General features: G+C 40.5%; 1 protein-coding gene across 6 annotated transcripts in view; it reads left to right on the top strand.

Annotated features, from left to right (window-relative positions):
• The window catches only part of osbpl9 (oxysterol binding protein-like 9), a 28,328-nt gene that overhangs the window by 8,697 nt on the left and 2,189 nt on the right, over window positions 1–17,442 (top strand). The window contains exons 4-23 of one of the 6 annotated variants that reach the window (XM_068318571.1): window positions 2,913–2,989; window positions 5,913–6,008; window positions 7,156–7,203; window positions 8,432–8,461; window positions 8,550–8,600; window positions 9,120–9,158; window positions 12,208–12,301; window positions 13,131–13,235; window positions 14,121–14,280; window positions 14,492–14,604; window positions 14,754–14,872; window positions 15,026–15,111; window positions 15,210–15,390; window positions 15,829–15,913; window positions 16,076–16,186; window positions 16,276–16,339; window positions 16,419–16,559; window positions 16,654–16,732; window positions 16,938–17,029; window positions 17,127–17,262. In XM_068318571.1, the coding sequence (XP_068174672.1) occupies window positions 2,913–2,989; window positions 5,913–6,008; window positions 7,156–7,203; window positions 8,432–8,461; window positions 8,550–8,600; window positions 9,120–9,158; window positions 12,208–12,301; window positions 13,131–13,235; window positions 14,121–14,280; window positions 14,492–14,604; window positions 14,754–14,872; window positions 15,026–15,111; window positions 15,210–15,390; window positions 15,829–15,913; window positions 16,076–16,186; window positions 16,276–16,339; window positions 16,419–16,559; window positions 16,654–16,732; window positions 16,938–17,029; window positions 17,127–17,262 (1,907 nt within the window). Of the gene's footprint in view, window positions 1–2,912; window positions 2,990–3,782; window positions 4,223–4,890; window positions 5,089–5,912; window positions 6,009–7,155; window positions 7,204–8,431; window positions 8,462–8,549; window positions 8,601–9,119; window positions 9,159–12,207; window positions 12,320–13,130; window positions 13,236–14,120; window positions 14,281–14,491; window positions 14,605–14,753; window positions 14,873–15,025; window positions 15,112–15,209; window positions 15,391–15,828; window positions 15,914–16,075; window positions 16,187–16,275; window positions 16,340–16,418; window positions 16,560–16,653; window positions 16,733–16,937; window positions 17,030–17,126; window positions 17,263–17,442 lie in introns of those variants that run through there. The other 5 variants (XM_068318569.1, XM_068318575.1, XM_068318574.1 and 2 more) reach the window with 5 other exon arrangements.

Raw genomic sequence — 17,442 nt, 5'->3', positions numbered from 1 at the left:
AGTGTTGAAACTATTCAGCTGTGGACTTTTCCTTCCCCAGTCTTTAGGTGCTCCTATTCTAACTTGTGTGAAACATGGTTTCTGGTCTTGTTTGTTACCCATTCAGTGGTGGTGAGAGCATTTATGAGATGGCATGGAAGTGCTGAAACGGAGCCTGATTCAGAGCTGCTGCTCTGTATTATCTCCTTCATTTGAACCTGCATCTTTAAGTTGGCGTCTTGTTTTCAGGCCATTTTCAATGACGAACCTATCATCCCCACGTGTGTCTGTGTCTCCTGCATGTCTTGATTCATTACCAGCCAGGAGTTGTCTGCAGTAATTGCCAAGAAGTGTGTGGGTGGTCAGGTCAGAGTTTATTGGCGTGAAGAGCAGCAATAAACTCCTGTGAAAATGTGCTTTTCTTCTGTTTTCTTGTTAATGAAACGTCAGTGCCTCCACTAACAGAGTCTCGTCAGCAGAACCATACATGGTTAAAACGACATGGTTAAACTGAAGTGTCAGACATGCAGTTCAAGAAAAAAGCAACTTGGATTACTTTTACACTTTGCACCTTTGTTCACCTTATAAAATTGTTGCACCACAGCATTTAATAAAAACACTTTGGCTCTTCTCCAGAAAGAAAGTATTTTCAGTGGGAAAAGTTTCAAATCTGATCTCACAATACAGAAAAATGTCCAAAGATGTATACTGTAGATATAAAAACATTAGCACCATTTGGTACATCAACTTTATTAATAACGCATAGAGGAAGTTATTAGTCCACTCTAGTTTTAGTTGTTGTTAGGCACACACGTATATACAGTATATGTTTACAGGCCCGTCACACACACACACACACACACACACAGACACACACAAATGTCCTGTAAGCATGCAGGTGAGAGGTGTAGCGGTGGGCTGCTCCTTCTTGGTGTTCCCCAAATGAGAAGGGGACGGTATCTTGCTCAAGGGCACCTTGGCAGTGCTCAGGAGGTGAACCGGTACCTCTCACTGCCAGTTCAGTTTTTGGTCCACATGGACTTGAACCGGTCACCCTGTGGTCCCCAGACCAAGACCCCGTGGATTGAGCTACTGCCCCTCATGTGCAGCGTTCAGGTTGAAGTGAGTGGTTCCTGATGACATGCTGCCTCATGAGTGGCTCCTAGCTGCTATCTAGGTTTGTTGAGTGGACTGACTACTGAAACCTCTGCTGGGTAGTGAATAGAGCTACAACACTTTACCCGCAGTAATCTGTTGCTCTGGAGTGTCTGAGCTGAGGGGGGAGAGTGAGAGGGCGGTCGGGTACCGTCTGAGTGGATTGGCCTGAGCCTCGGCTTCCGTTTAATGTCTTTAAAAGCTTTCCTGCTATAGCGCTGCTCAGCCTCTGTGCTGGCCATTCATTATGTCTTTTTTTTCCAGCTCAGTGCAGACCAATTCTGTAAAACAAATATAGGCTTGAACTTAACTGTTATTACTCTTTCTGAAGTCTTTCATATTTCTTTGTAGTTACAGGTTTTTATTATGATGGTCACCACACACACACACACACACACACACACACACACACACACACACACACACACACACTTTAAATGGAATGTATGGGTATGTTGCAAGCTGGAACTAGAAATGTACAAATTAAATGTTAATATTACACTGTGTATGTATGCATGTGTGTTTATATACTTCTGCGTGTATGTACCTTGAGATAAGAGTTTAGTTCGTTCTTTGACTGAGCTCCTAAGTCAATCTGCATGTATCTCAATGGAATTTTCCCCTTTTAAAATAACTAAAATCATTTCAATCCATTCCAACCTTACGAGACAACCCATAAATTAGGAAAAAAACATATTTGTTAATCAAGCATTAGACATGCATATACTTCCTATACATAATTATAATTATGTACTGTATAAGTTACGTAACGACGTATGAAACACAAAAGTCATAAGAACACACAAGCTCGCAGACAACACGTAGAAAGAATGAGACGCAGTCTCAGCTGATGTTCTGTACATCCAACATCTAATGGTGGCGTCCAAAGCATGACCTGTCTCTATAACAAAAACATGGACAAAGTGATTGTTCATGTCTCAAAAACGTCTCGAGTTGCCCATATGTCAAGGTATTACTGTGTATGTATACACACACACACACACAAGTAAAAATAAATACAAAGTACATTCAGGGTAACTTAGTTAACCATGAACACTCAAGAAGAGGAGAATGAGCCAACCTGGTCCTTTCCAGTGTTGCATTCCAGACTATTTCGTGATTGGGTGAATTGGCGTTCTGCTCTTTTGCAATTAATGAGACCAAGAGGTTTCCAGGAATCCAGCTGGTACTTCAGTAAGTAAGTGCTCCTGGGACTCCATTATACTGATACACAACTGAGGCTTGAAGACTTTACATGTTTTTTCCACATGGATTAAAAAGAAACTGTCTCCTTTTGCTTTCATCTTTATGCTCAACAGAGCTAACTGCCTCCCAGCTGTGTCTGACTGATGCTTAACAAAGTGTTGTCAATCTCCTATGCTAATATCTAGAAAGTCAATGAGCATTTTTTTCCAAAGGCGCTTTCTCTGTGTCAGCCATCTAAAACCTCCAGACATTTCTCATGTGATTTTCTTTAGTTAATTCTATTTCACCTTATTGTTTGTTTGTTTTTTGCTGCGTTTGTCCTTCCTTGTTTTCCTCTCCATGTAAAATAATGTAAAAAGAAAAATATCATCATATTTATGATATGACACATCATTGTAAACCCTGAACATAAGGTATTTGTAGTTTGCTTTTGGCGTTTTAGATTTTATTTTATTTTTTAAACTGCATGGATATTCAACAACGTCACTGTATCAGCACTTCTTACCACAGTTCACCGTTATTTTGCTGAAACAGGTGATTGACATTGTTTTTCTGCGTCGTTCTGTCCTCAGCCCGAGACGCTGATGAGCGGGAGAAGTGGATCCACGCCTTAGAGGGAACTATCCTGCGTCACACCCTCCAGCTCCAGGTAAGTCTGCGTGTGTGGGTGTTTGCTTTTGGTGTGTCTTTCTAATCCGTCCCTCAATTTCATGAAATTTTAGCTCTGATGTGAGGCTCTTTGACATTTGTATGACTGGTTATGATAAGTCCTATGTCAGCTGTTATGTATTTATACAATGTAATATTTGTTTTCTAAATAAACATTATTTTATTATTATGTGGAATCCCTTAAGAGTACACTGCTACTGAAACAGCCTTAGGCTGCCTATAACCAACCTTAGACAGAAAGCTAAATGTTAGATAACAAAGACACACACAAAGTGTGTGTGTGTGTGTGTGTGTCCATGTCCTGGGAGGAACGTACTATGCTACACTGAAACATTCAACAACTTTGAGAGAAACTTTCATATTTTGGATCTTCTTCCAGCACCTTTCGTCTGCATTTTATTTTATTTCCTGCTCTTTTTCCCCAAACTAGACATCATCTCCATACAGTTCTCGTCATTCGTTTCCTCCTCCCTTTTACCATCACGACTACCCTTTTCATGACTCTCCCCTCATCCTTTCTGGTTTTTTTCCTCCCCTCCCTCCCTCTGTGACAAATCCTTCTGATGTGCTACGTGTGCCTGTTTGTGTAGTGTGTACACATGCAGTTTATACACACACTTATGCAGGCTTAGAACTGCTGTCGTTGCATCATGTGACCCTACACCAACCAATCCGAAGATCCGTTCGCGTGATCAACCGAACATCTGCCTCCCCCTCAGCCAATCAAAGCGTTTGTTCAGTGCATGTTCCTGTCAGCCCTTGCTGCTTCTGCTTTGTGCGATTTTCTCTTCGGCCTGTGTGAGAGGAAGTGTGTCTTTCCTGCCTGGGGAGGGTCCTGGATTAACTCCGCTCTGTCTGCCTTCACACCAAATCCTCAGCTGATAGCTGCTGCCGAAGGACAGGCTGTAGACGCACTGGCTGTAAGGGTCACAGTACGAAGGCTGCTGTGGTTTGTGTTGACAGAGTGCAGTGGAGAGCAAGAGGAGGAGATTGTTTACTGTTTCTGTGTGGAGGAGGAGGAGGAAGAGGAGGAGGAGGAGGGTCTGAGAAAGGACACTTATTTCACCAGAGCTGGTATTTTTGTTGCTGGAGGGAGTGAAAAACAGAATAACATGGGGAAATAAAGGCAAGTCAACCTTTTTCCAGGCTAAAGGGTCTGACGGGAGAAATGTACGAGCTTTAACGCAGCATGTTCATCGGAGTGAGGCATCTAGTAAGTAAAGACACACACAATATGCTAATGCGACTGCACCACAGTAAGGAAAAGTTTAATGGCAGCAGCGTGCTGCCGGAGCAGCCGTTTTAAAGTGGGTCAGACTGCGTGAAAACACACACAAGTGTGAGGAGGGGGCAGGGTGCTGGGCAGGTCTTTGCAGCCTCTGGGACACTTAGTGTGTAGCTGTCTGAGTGAGACTTTGCAGGATGATCTAAAATATTCCCTCTTTGTCACATTCTGACACGAGTGGGAGAGGAGGTGTCGTTGTCTGGGAGTAATGCAAGAATAGGAATGATGACAAGAAGCACGAGACATTCAGCGTCTCTAAAAACCAGCCACCCTGTGTGTTTTACACCATTTGGTGTTTTATTCGGTTGATGTCATTATGAGATGTTATTTTTATTTTTCCGCGAATGCTATGGCGTGTAATTAGAGGAGGATTAAGGAGGAGAAATGACAAAATTATTGTCAACATGTCACTGAAAATTGCTCACAATGGAATGACTTAATAATCACACACACACACACACACACACACACGTTTGCATTATTGCATCACCTCGTTTTTGATTTATGCTCAGGCTGTCATGTGGGCAGCTACATTTCCCAGTCACATAAACAGACATGTTACCTTTGATCCATTTGAGGAAGTGTGGTGAGTTAGCTGCAGGCTTCACGGCCATTTCTTTGACTCGGACTTTGTTTAAAGCTCAAGTTATCAGTTGGAATAAATGTGGCAGTTCATGGCCTTTCTGCACATTCCTCTCGTATCTTCTGTAAGCGGAAGAAAAGCCCCCCCACACAGGGGGCACCATGGGACTCTGCAATACTCCATATCCAAAGGAGCAGTAGCACCTAACGAGGTTTGATAAGAGCTTGACGTACATAGTTTATTATTGTTTGTTCATTGCCAGAGTAACTCGTGCAGCGGTACCTGCATGCCATGTTAGTTATGTGGTGATTAATCTGACATATAGCGGTTGTTGTGTTGTCGATGGCGTTCTGTGGCCTTGTTATTACTCTTCCAGCTGGACTCGACTTGCTTGGCTGAGCTCAGACGTATTGAGACAGATGTCTGACCAGTGGTCTAGTAATTACTTTTAAATGGATGTTATGTGTAATGAAATTATCTGTGCTCAAGTCTCTTTGTGTGAGTGTCTATGTATGAGTGTGTGTTAGTGTGGAGTGTGTGTTTCTGATTCTGATGGGGCTATTAAGATGAGCTGGTTAACAGACAATGACTCTAAGTGCAACATTTCCACACGTCTGTCAGTAGCTACATTCTCTCCGGTCTGGAGTTCCTTGATTTACTTTAGTTAAAGTATGAAATATGCTGGCCCAGAATCAGCCAGGCATGCAGGCAGACAGCCCTGCTGGCCTTTTATGCAGGCTAGCATTTAAACAATAGTGTTCATATCTCCCCCGCTACACTGTGCAGCTGGAAGATTCTCCTGAACCGATGATGTTTCTGTCCACCATTTTGTGCAACACTTTACAAAGCTCACCTGTCCAGGAAGTACAAAGACACAGTTTTTATTTATAAATGTGTATTGTGTCAATACTTGACTCATAATATTGGTGGTGGGTGTGTATTTCACTCTACAATCCAAGTACCTGCATGGTATTTTTACAATGGATTCGGTTCAGCTGCACTCATGCTTGGCTGTGTTTGCTTGTCCATCATCAGGAGGTCGAGACAGGATTTGTTCCAACTGTTCAAGACTTTGATAAGAAGCTCGCTGAAGCTGATGCCTACCTGCAGATTCTAATTGACCAGTTAAAGGTAGGACTCATAGTAGGAAACACCTCACTGTCTAAAATATTTGAGATTGGTGACATAAAGCTACATCTGACACACACTTGCTGAACATCCATGAGGTTAAATATTCCATTTGACAGAATAAACACCTAATTCATAAAAAACCTCAGATTCATTTAAGTCTGTACCACAGCAATTTCAAAAACATTCGAACAATTAATAAGATTTAGGTAAATCAAATTAATCATTAAAATGCAACACAGGTAAGATATTTACTTTTTAAACTCTTTTATTTTCTATATGTTCATTGTATTCTTATTCTGAATTTAATATTTTCAGTATGTTTCTAAAATATTGGGGCCCTGTGTACCATTGTGTTACTCCCAGTAAAGCAGCTGAACACCCCAGTCACAGATGTTGGCTTTTGAACTTTGACTCTAGGCTTCCTTTTCTTCTTTAGACTGGAGGAAACAACATCCATGTTTTTAAAAACTGTCTGTAATGCAGACTCATTGGACCAAGAGATGCTTATTGTACACGAGTCCATCTCAGACAAGCTGTATTTGTTCATGGAGTGTTTTATAAAGTAATGACCCCCTCTCCATTAATAACCCCCTTTCATGCGCAGCGATACAAATCACTTGATACCAATGAGCCTCTTTAGCTGTGGAATGATTCAAATGAAGTGTTTTTGAGCATTTTACAACTTTACTGGTTTTTACTGCCTTGTCCCAACATGTTTTAAAAAGTTGTATCACTTTCCTAATGACTTTATACTTAAGAATACAATTAAATTTATCAGCCTATTTTGTCTTGGTTACAAGAGAGTTGTGTGCCAATTAATTGTATGCCAATCCAAGTTAATTTCCCCACTTGGATCAAAGTGGTATTTATCATATTCAATCATTTGAATTTGTGTCATTATATCTCTCTAATTATATTTTTTTGTTTCGTTGTCTCCTCTTTAACAAAGCAGAAGTTGATTTGTGGTAGAAGTACTGATGAAAAAAAAAAATATTGGCATATCGTTACTCGTCACCAGGCTATTCCAAACCACATCATCTTTAGAGATCTGATCATTTCAAGCCTCATTTAACTATTTCCATCTAAGTTTATCTTCCAATTCTCTTTTCTCCCTTTTCATCTCTCCTTGTGTGTCGCTGTCGCCCAGCTTTTTGATGAGAAGATCAAGGACTCTAAAGAAGATGAATCAAGCAGAGTGAGTACCAGCACTTCCACGCTGTTTTCGTGTGTCACTTCTCTGGTCTGCTGTCCTTGTTGTCATTAGAGCCCAGGCCAACAAGAGGAAGCAAACCGACTCGTGGTGCTCTGGTGTGACACAGACTTTTGGTATCTGTGGCTAGTCGGAAGAATTTTTGAAGATTATGAGTTCAGAATTGGTATTGAGTGTAATTTTAAGTTTTCTTGAATTAGAAAAGCCAGCAAAATAGAATGAACCTAATAGTTGCTCAAATTTTTTGTCTTATCAGCTACCCAACGAAACCTTTCAGTTTCCTGACTGACAGGCCAGACTTGATCAGCAACTCGGTCGATTGTAGGGCTTCAACTAGTAATTGAGATGATATTCTGCAGTACCGTAATCGGTTTGTGTACTCAGTTTAGCAAACATAGCTAAAAAAATTAAAAAATTCTACTACATCCTGCTTGATCCCAATGATTATATCTTCAGATGTCCCATTTTGTTGAATCATCTTTCGAAAAAGTAAAGATATTCCGTTTACAACTATTGAACCAAGAACCAGCACATCTTCATGTTTAGAAGTTTGAATTCTAAAAAGTTTTGATCCACTGGGTGATTACAGTATTTTCTGCACTGTAAGGCACACTGGACTATATAAGGCGCACGTTCAATGAATGGCCTATTTCAAAACTTTTTTCACAAATAAGGCCCACTAGATTATAAGGCGCACTGTTGGTTTTTGAGAAAATTAAAGGCTTTTAGGTGTGCCATATAGTGCGGAAAATACTGATTAAGTATTAAATGCTAATTAAATCCTGATTAATACATGATTCTGCTGATGAAGACAATAGTTTCTCCTTTTCACATACTGGCAGTTTAGCTCCTCAGCTGAATGAAGCACATTCAGGTTTTTTAAGGTAACTGTTTAAAAAGAGGACACACGAGGTTAGTTTCTTCCGGGTATCTTGTAGAGATGTTTTGTTATGTGTGAGGAAGCAGTCCAGTTTCAGGACATTGTGGTTGTTTACCAGCAGCTGTGTGATTCACTTCCCCCCCAAAACTAACGCTGTTTGTTAGATTGATTTCACTTCAGTGTGAGATAGCTTATGGATTTCCAGTAACCTATAGATTTCCGGAAAGCATCACCATATTGATTTTTACCATCAGTGTCACTTTGTTTGCTGCTAAATATCAGTGTTTCAGCTTTTGAACTTTGTTACAACATATTTCCTTCTCCTTTTTACAGAAAATTGAAAATTTGAAAGAGACTACTTGTGTAAGTTGGTGCCTGCCATGTTCCAACCTGTCTTTGAGCTTCTCAAGTCAGTTCCTAGTTTTGAATTCTATTTGTCTTTTTCTTTCAGGGTATGGTAGAGTCCATCAAGCACTGTATTGTACTGCTACAAATTGCCAAGGTACGCATTATAGCAGCAAGGTTTGTTTCATGTGTCTGTAGTTTGAAATGCCGCTTCATTGTTGTAATTGCTCTCATCAGACTGTTTCAGTGTGTGCACTGTGTGTTACCTCCCCTGTGTTTCTGGGTAGTTCCCTGCTTCAGTTGCTGTCTGGGCCCGTGGTTAATGAGGGTGTAGCCCCGTATTCATTTCATCACATGTTCCATTCAACCCTTTGTAAAGGAAGTGAAGCAGTCATTTCTGTTTCATGTTCTTTTTTTTGGTGTCACAAGAATTATGATACAAGAAAACAATTTTTTTTTTAAAAAGCAGAACATGTCGGTCTTAACAGTCATGTTGCTGATGATACTGACAGAAGTCAGGGTTTTACCATGTGATGAAAGGATTACAGCTTATGGCCATTTGGAGAGCGTTTCGAGTGATGAGAGGAATGGTTCTCATTGGTTTCTATACCAGATGCTCAAAATGCTTTATAAAATGACTCACCATACACAAATGTTGTCTTCTCAAAATTTTAAGGACCAAAGTAACGAACAGCAACACGCAAACGGACTTATAGTAAGTTTGACGTTCTCCGTCCATGACAGAAATCTAAATCAAACAAACTGCTAACTTTCTATCTTTGCTTAATTTATTCTCCATTGTAGATGATTGAAAAAAATCAAACCTCTGTAGTGCATGCTCTGTAATTTAGAAGCAGTCTCTGTCTCAAGCTCTTTCCATGACGTCTGCTACCACTTTCCTGTTGATTAAAGTAGATCATTTCCTGATTTCATCTGGGATACAAACACTTGAAGCAGAGGTTGGGAGCTATTCTTTTCTTCACCAAGACACAAAATGTTCATTTGCTTGTACTAACTTTGAACATAGCACATTAAATGTGCATTGTTGCAAAATCTCTCTCGGCTATACATTAGTGTTTGCATCCCTGGGTATGAGAGAACAATGTACTTTGCCCAATAATTAGAGCCCAATTCACCATTGATTTGTCATGTACACACTGCCTGCTTATTGAACCATGGTGCATTAAAGCCATCAAGAGAGCACTTTATTAGTTCTGTAAGAGTCCTGCTCTAATGTCAAGAGCTCTACCAGGACTTTATCATGCTTTATCAATCACATGTATATTAATTTATTCCGGAGTGTTTGCATTCAATTTTTAGATTGATTTATTACATCCTATTCCAAAAATGTTGGCACTCTGTAACACATCAATTGACTAGTCATTTCTAAATCTGATTTGATATTTAATTCAGTTTGAAAACAGTGCAAAGGCAGTTCATCTAAAGTTGTACATCTTCTTTTTTTTTTTAGTTTTAAAAATACTGTAATAAGCAAATACTTCACTTTGTTGCTGAGAAGTTTAAGTTGGCTGTGAAACAAACAATTAAGCAGGTCAACCGTTGGCCAAAAATGCACTTTTTTTTCGCACGTCCACATTGCCTGATTTCCAGGCAGCAGGGATTTTAATCACCAGCTCTTGATAACATGTCAGAGTATCCTAGAGCACCACCAAGGAAATTGTTTTGAACGACATTTCCTATCTCACAAAACGGTTGTAGGACAGAAAGGAAAATTTGGGGGGATGTGGGGTTGAAGTAGAAATTGGAAATTTTAGACCACCCTGCAATTACCAAAACCTAATGGGTACTTGGAACAGTGGACTATTAGGTAATGTCATGTGAAATGCTTGTATGTAACTGACTAATGTGGAAAACCTCTGCTGTGGCCCTGGAAATACGAGTCTTACAGTTGCTGCACAGCTCAACGGCCTCCATTATCACTATAGCCAGCTTAATCTGTCATTAAGTACATTATTACGGATTACACAGCATACACTCTACACATGTAACCTTACATTTCTATATGTGATAGGCCGTGTGCTTTGCAGTGTGAGAATGCCTATCTTGTGTAACGAAAGATAAATACACTGCAGACCTTTATCTAAAACAGTTGAAATAAATAACAATAATTGACTGACCTTCTGAAGTTGCATCAGCAGGGGAATTACTGTAAAGTTCTGGAATCGTTTAGACGGCACCCACCAGCAGCCTGCTCAGTATTTATCTGTCAAAGAAATTTATGTGCTTTGATTGGTTCAGGTTTGCTCTGCTCCTCAGCCTACCTGCTGCTTTAAACTTATATTAACCAAAAGAAAAATGTGTCCATCGTGACGCAGTGCTCATCCTGTTTTTAGCTATAACTCTCTTCTGTCCGTCTGCGCTCACTTTAAATCTTGCTTGCAAAATCCAGCCGTGACACACCAATATTTATTGTTAGTTGGCTGTAATTAGCAGCCTTCACTTAACTTTTTGCACGAGGAGTAGGCAAGCATCAGGCAGTGCAGAAAGGAGCTGGAAAGCAAAGAAGACAGGCAGAAAGCTAGAAGCTAAGAGAAAGAAGTTTGATCAGTAGAGCAAATGGAGGTGAGACGTCAAACCAAGATTCTCTGCATGAGATTTTAACCACAAATAATTATTTGATTTTTGTTCAGCTTGTGACGTAAACAGACCAAGTTTTTAGATGAGCATTTGGGGTAAATTCAGGAAAACAATAATTTTTCCTTACGGTCTCCTCTACCCCTGGAGTCATTATCTTTTATGTAACTCGTTCAGTGTTGCATCATGGGATTGTGTGGGCCTGCCATCACTAGGTGTTCTAGTCCCACTTTGATGCTGACACCTGCTACTGTAGTTTCTTTGTTACAGACTTGGATCAGATTGTGTTCTGTCTCGATGTGTCTGTTCCCGTTTGTCTCAAATGACCCGATCAAACTGTAAAAACTTCTAAACCTCGGAGACAGCTTTGGATTCTGGGATATTACACATTGTATTGACTGGATCCAGTTTCAGTGCCACCAAGAGCCCCGAGGGCAAGTTGGGGAATGAAGGGTCGATATGGTTTTGCTTAATCTTGTGGTGTTGTCAGTGTTCCTATCAGTTGGGTCATCGGTGCTCGTGACCCCATTACTTATCTGCACTGCCTGCGTTATATGTCAGCACTTTGTGTGTGTGTTTTACACGCATTGATGCATGATGTTGAGATGAGGTGTTGAGATATGAACATCCCCACAAGTTTTTACCACTGGGTAATCTTGATGCGGGGGAGTCGACTGGCTTCTTTTTGTTTCTTTTTGTGCAAAGTTGCTGTTGGTGTTTGAATGTCAAGCAGCGCCGTTAGTTCTGTATTGATTGGATTATTGGAACCTGGAAACATAGTTCTTTCCAGGAAATGTGAGGGAAGGAAAATTGATCTTCCCAGGCTACGTGGTGCATATTTTATTTCCCTGTTCATTATGTGAAGTAGGTCCACCATTAAACTGATCTATACACAGACTGGGACTTTGATGACCAATGGTGTATGACTTAATGAAAGAAATGGCATTTCATTTCAGATTACAAAGTCTGCACAGTCTTACATAGATGTCCTTAATTTAAATACAAACACTCTGACAAAAAACACAACATCCCTGTTGTTAAGTAAGCTTCCCTGGTTGTTCCTGGATCTAACATTTTCGATGGGTGAGCAGACAGTGGAGTGGTGCACTAACGTGGTAGCCAGTGTCTGTTTATGTTGTTGATGGCAAAGTTGTTTTTATCTCCTGCAGAGCACCATCAACCCAGTGGATGGGATCTATCAGCCGCCTCTGGCCACTCCTGTAGAAAACACCACGATGCCAACACAGACCACGCTGCCCACAGGTTGTCCACATCTGCCACGTCAGTGTTTCTCACACACATTCATGTTCAGTCACCATCACGACTGGTCATCCAGAGAGTTAACAACAGCTCCCTCTCTTGGTCACATGTCATGCTGTCACAACATTACAGTACATGAAGGGTTTGCTGATGGGTTTATTTTATTTTTTGACATTTTACACACACACACACACACACACACACACACACACACACACACACACACACACACACACACACATATATATATGCACATGTTTCAAGATATACAAACATGAGTGAAAAAATAACAATTTCCCTGAGGGGTTGTTAAAGTGTATTTTATTATTATTTAATGTCCAGACCACCGGCTGATAATGATTGTAATGCTTCACTAAGGTATTGAGAAAAGTAGGATGAAACACAAAGCAACATCTCATGGAAAGATCAGTATCATCCAGGGTTTTGAGACGCGTGGTTTTAACATTTTAAGGTGAATGAATTGAATAGAATAGAATTGGTATGTTCCAAAATGCAGTGCCCAGTGAGATGATATCCTGTATGTTTATTACATGACTTAATGTTATCCAAGCCCTTTGAAAATAAGATGACTGATGCTGATTTGTATTAAAACAGATTCATGCAGCCCTTCAGTATATTTACGTTCTTTCTGGTTACAATAGTATATAAAATAGGATATTTGAGTCTCTTTATAGCCTGTGGTCTTGTCACAGTGTGTCTCCAGTAGTTTGCTCGTCCTGGATTTAAGGCATTGATGCTGTTTTCATGTGATTCTGATCAATTTCGAGACCTCAGTCCAAATTTATCTGCTTTTGTTTTTTTCTATCTGAAGATGCTTCTCAGGCGTGTAAATCAGACCAACGACCCTCCACGTTGCCTGTTGGTCCCATTGTCACGGTGATGGGCAGTCTGCAGACCCCGACTCCCAACAGCACAGGTAAAGGTTCACTTTAGAGTTACAACTAATGACATCACGAGACTGACGGCTCTACCACTACAAGTAAAGATAATTTCCTTCCACGAGGAGGATATATTTTATGCTGCTCTTAGTCTGTTAGCAATATTACTTGAGAGGTATGAACAGATTTTGATTAAACTTTCTGGAGTGGCAAGCAAGGGCCCAAGAAGCAATCTATTAGATTTTGGTATTGATCCAAATTCAAACTGAAATATGTTAGTGGATGTTTTTGCTGTCTGAGTTCCTTGTATTTATTGTTGTTGAAGAATATGTGGATAATGGTCCAGACTGATTTACAAATAAACATTAGGAACATTTTTTTTAATTTTCAATTTGTAGGTTTTACAAATTGAAAATCTGAAAAATGTCTTCTTCTTTTTTTCTCAAACCATTTTCTTCTATTGAAAGATGCATAGAACTCATCAAAAATTTAATGAAAAAAAAAACCCTCCAAACAATCTTGAAGCTAATGGAACGACAATTCAAATTATTGCTGTAGAATAAACATATTACTATTTAATGCGGAGTGTTGTGTCCATGAACTCCAAGCAAAAATACAACTAGGTAGAAACCCAAAGGTAAGCAGAGGTTCATGACAGTTTGTCTTCTGTGCTGAGACAGCAGTATTAAAATGCTGCGCTGTGCACTATCGACAGCGCTCTTTGAGCGCCGTCGATAGGCTCTGCATAGGAAGCCATCACTATTTTAAAGAAAGCTTCAGGTTAGTGTGAAGTTAGAGGTCTAGTAATTATTGTTGTAGCATCATGTCGATCTGGTCGTGGTCTGTATGTACACGGTATAAATAAGGAAGAAAGGAAAATGCAAGAGGCACTGATGACAGTAAATGTTTTTCTCACCCGTCAGGGAGTGGCCCATCAGGCCCCAGCAGTGGTGTCACCTCCCCCACTCACATCCCCATCCCCTCACATTCTGTGCCAGACTTCTCCTATTCGTCCAGCGAAGATGAGTTCTATGATGCTGACGAGTTCTACCAGAGCAGCACCTCCCCCAAGCACTGCATAGAGTGAGTATAGCATCACCCACCTCCCAGCAACCAACACTTCACAGTCAATCTAACTGGAGAGCAGCTCTGTCATTTTAGCGTTTAACTGGTCAAGTGGGGGAAGTGATTCACACAGCAACTAGTCAGAGATTGGAAACAAAATGAAAGTCCCACTCATTCAGTCATCACTAATCGCTGGATTCTGCTCCTGTTATCCTCCTCTTACCCTCAGTCCCTCAGGGCCTCCAGCTGCCTCAACCCTCACCAATGAAGAAACCGCATTGAAACGACCAGACACCACTGGATCTCTGGACTCGTCCATGTCCAATGGGACCACAGAAGCAGGTGAAGCTGGAAATAAGGCACAAATGGGTTTTTGCATTTGTTTTTGTATGAAACACAAACTGGTGCGCTCACCTGCTGATGTAGGAGATGGTAATGGGAACGTTTGTTGTCACAGTCATGTGCAAGTTATCCTGTACTATTGTCTCCAGAGCAATTTGATTGCCACGACGACCGGGATGATGACAATGAGGGTGAGTCTGTGGAGGAGCACAAGAGTGTCATCATGCATCTTCTCTCACAAGTTCGTTTGGGCATGGACCTCACGAAGGTAAAGACCCCTGACCAGCATACGTAGTTATGAGCCTCCCTCCATTATTGAATCTCATTCTTTTACATCTAATTTTCTCCTACATTGTTTGTGCAGGCTGTTTTCTTTTGAACAACCCACACAGCCACAGTTTGACCTCATTACATTTCACAGGTGGTCCTGCCTACCTTCATCCTAGAAAGGAGGTCTTTGTTAGAAATGTATGCAGACTTCTTTGCACATCCGGACTTATTTGTAAGGTACTGATCATCTCTGTTATTGGTGCAAGCCCATACTCAAATATTTAAATTAGCCATTTTTCAGAAATGATGAGACTAACTCGTGTGACTCTGACTAGTATCGCTGAGCAACCGGAGCCTCAGGAGCGCATGGTGCAAGTGGTGAAGTGGTACCTGTCAGCATTCCACGCAGGGAGAAAAGGTTCAGTGGCCAAGAAACCTTACAACCCAATCCTGGGGGAAGTCTTCTTCTGTCACTGGGATCTGCCCAGCGAAGCAGAGGATCCACCTCCACAGATGGTGAGACCACACACGGCTGCAGCTCTTCATGCTTCTGTGTCAGAAAGCGTCTGTGGCTGGAATAAAATCAACTAAGAAACTGTTTTCTGCCCTCAGTTTATTGTTACACATTTATACATCTTGACTTACGATTTAATTAAATTTTTTTTTACATCAATATACAGCTGTAGAAAAAATTAACTTGATATGTACTTAATATGAAAAGAATAATTTCAAGATGACTCACTTTTGCTCCAACTTTCTTGCTCCCTACTTTTGATATTTGGTTGTTTACGCATGCAACTGATATTTTCTTGTCAGCTGGTTGCTTTTAATTTACATTTCTATGTATTTTTTTCCATATGGCACACCATAAGTTTTCATGCTATTACCAATAGTCATAAAAGTGACAGTGGCTAAATTAATATGAAAACAGTGAATCTCTCCTATGACCTTCAGGAGACTGTGTCAGACGGTCCAGTTCCCTGGTCTTCAGCTCACAGTGTGCGTTTTGTGGCAGAGCAGGTCTCTCACCACCCGCCTAGTGAGTGTCAAACAGTCTCTATCATCTGCCTTTGAAAAGAAAAATGAAACATCAATATTCCAGTGTCTTAATCCTGATTTTTTTTTTTCATGATTGTTAACAATTGCTTTTTGCTTGTTTCACACTTTTCTCCAACTCTTATTTCCTGTCTGCTTCCTGTAGTTTCTGCATTCTACGCAGAGTGTTTAAGTAAAAAGATCCAGTTCAACGCTCACATATGGACCAAGTCTAAATTCTTAGGCATGTCCATAGGTGTCCATAATATTGGCCAAGGTAATCAGAGCTCTTCATATACTTCACAGTAAGACGTAACTTTCACCACCACGTATTGGCCCATTTGTTAATTGTGGGTTTTGTCTTAGGCTGTGTGTCCTGTCTGGAGCATGATGAACATTACATCCTAACCTTTCCTAACGGATACGGCAGGTTTGTGTCACTGTATTCCTGTGTTTGCGTTATCAGTTGATTGATATGTGCAACACTAACCTTTAGTCTGACTGTCCAGGTCGATTCTGACTGTTCCTTGGGTGGAGCTGGGTGGGGAGTGCAGCATCTCCTGCTCCAAGTCAGGCTACAGTGCTAACATTGTGTTCCACACAAAACCCTTCTACGGAGGAAAAAAGCACAGAGTCACTGCAGAGATTTAGTAAGGGCAAGCGTAGTAAGATTTGAATCACTTTTAAGATGCAGGTTTTTTTGATGTACAAGCGTGATAAAAGTCATGAACATTTCTCTTTCAGTTCACCCAATGACAAGAAGTCTTTTTGTTCCATTGAAGGAGAATGGAACGGAGTGATGTATGCCAAGTGGGCAACTGGAGTGAGTCTGTTCTTTCATTCTTTTTTATACTTTATTATGAGAAAAACAGGATACATACAGAATTAAAGCTATTTTTATGGATACAAGCAAATAGTAATTTATTAATTGAACAAAAAATGTAGTCATTTGTCACACTGGAGTATAATTACAAAAAGTTTTCAAACAAAAAAATTTCATTGTGAAATAATAAGTTTTGTGTTTCCAGGAAAACACGGTGTTCATAGATACAAAGAAGATGGGTATCATTAAGAAGAAAGTCAGGAAACTAGAAGACCAGCTTGGCTACGAGTCCAGAAGGTGAGAACAGAGACTCGTCTCTCAGCAGTCTTGTAAATCTGACCCTCGTAATTATGAAAACTGACTAACTTTAACTTTCACCCATTTCATTTGCCAGATTATGGAGGGATGTGACATTGAACCTGAAGCTGAAAGATATTGACGCAGCGACAGATGCCAAACACCGGCTGGAGGAGAAACAGAGAGCCGAAGCCAGAGAGAGAAAGGAGAATGAGCAACAGTGGGAGACCAGGGTGAGACAGCCCCTTCATCTTCCAGAAAAATTAATACTGTATGACTATAGAGAAACAGCAGAAAAAATAATTTGTGAATGTTAAAGGCTTTTAACTTTAACATACACTTAATGAAAAACACATGAAATAATGAGGAAAAATAGTTTTTAAGTGAAGAGGTGGCAAACTCTTAATAGTGCT

This window comes from Antennarius striatus, chromosome 7 (genome assembly GCF_040054535.1).
Source record: "Antennarius striatus isolate MH-2024 chromosome 7, ASM4005453v1, whole genome shotgun sequence".
Lineage (NCBI taxonomy): Eukaryota > Metazoa > Chordata > Actinopteri > Lophiiformes > Antennariidae > Antennarius > Antennarius striatus.
The sequence above is the reverse complement of the archived record's forward strand: the minus strand, read 5'-3'. Positions and strand labels throughout refer to the sequence as shown.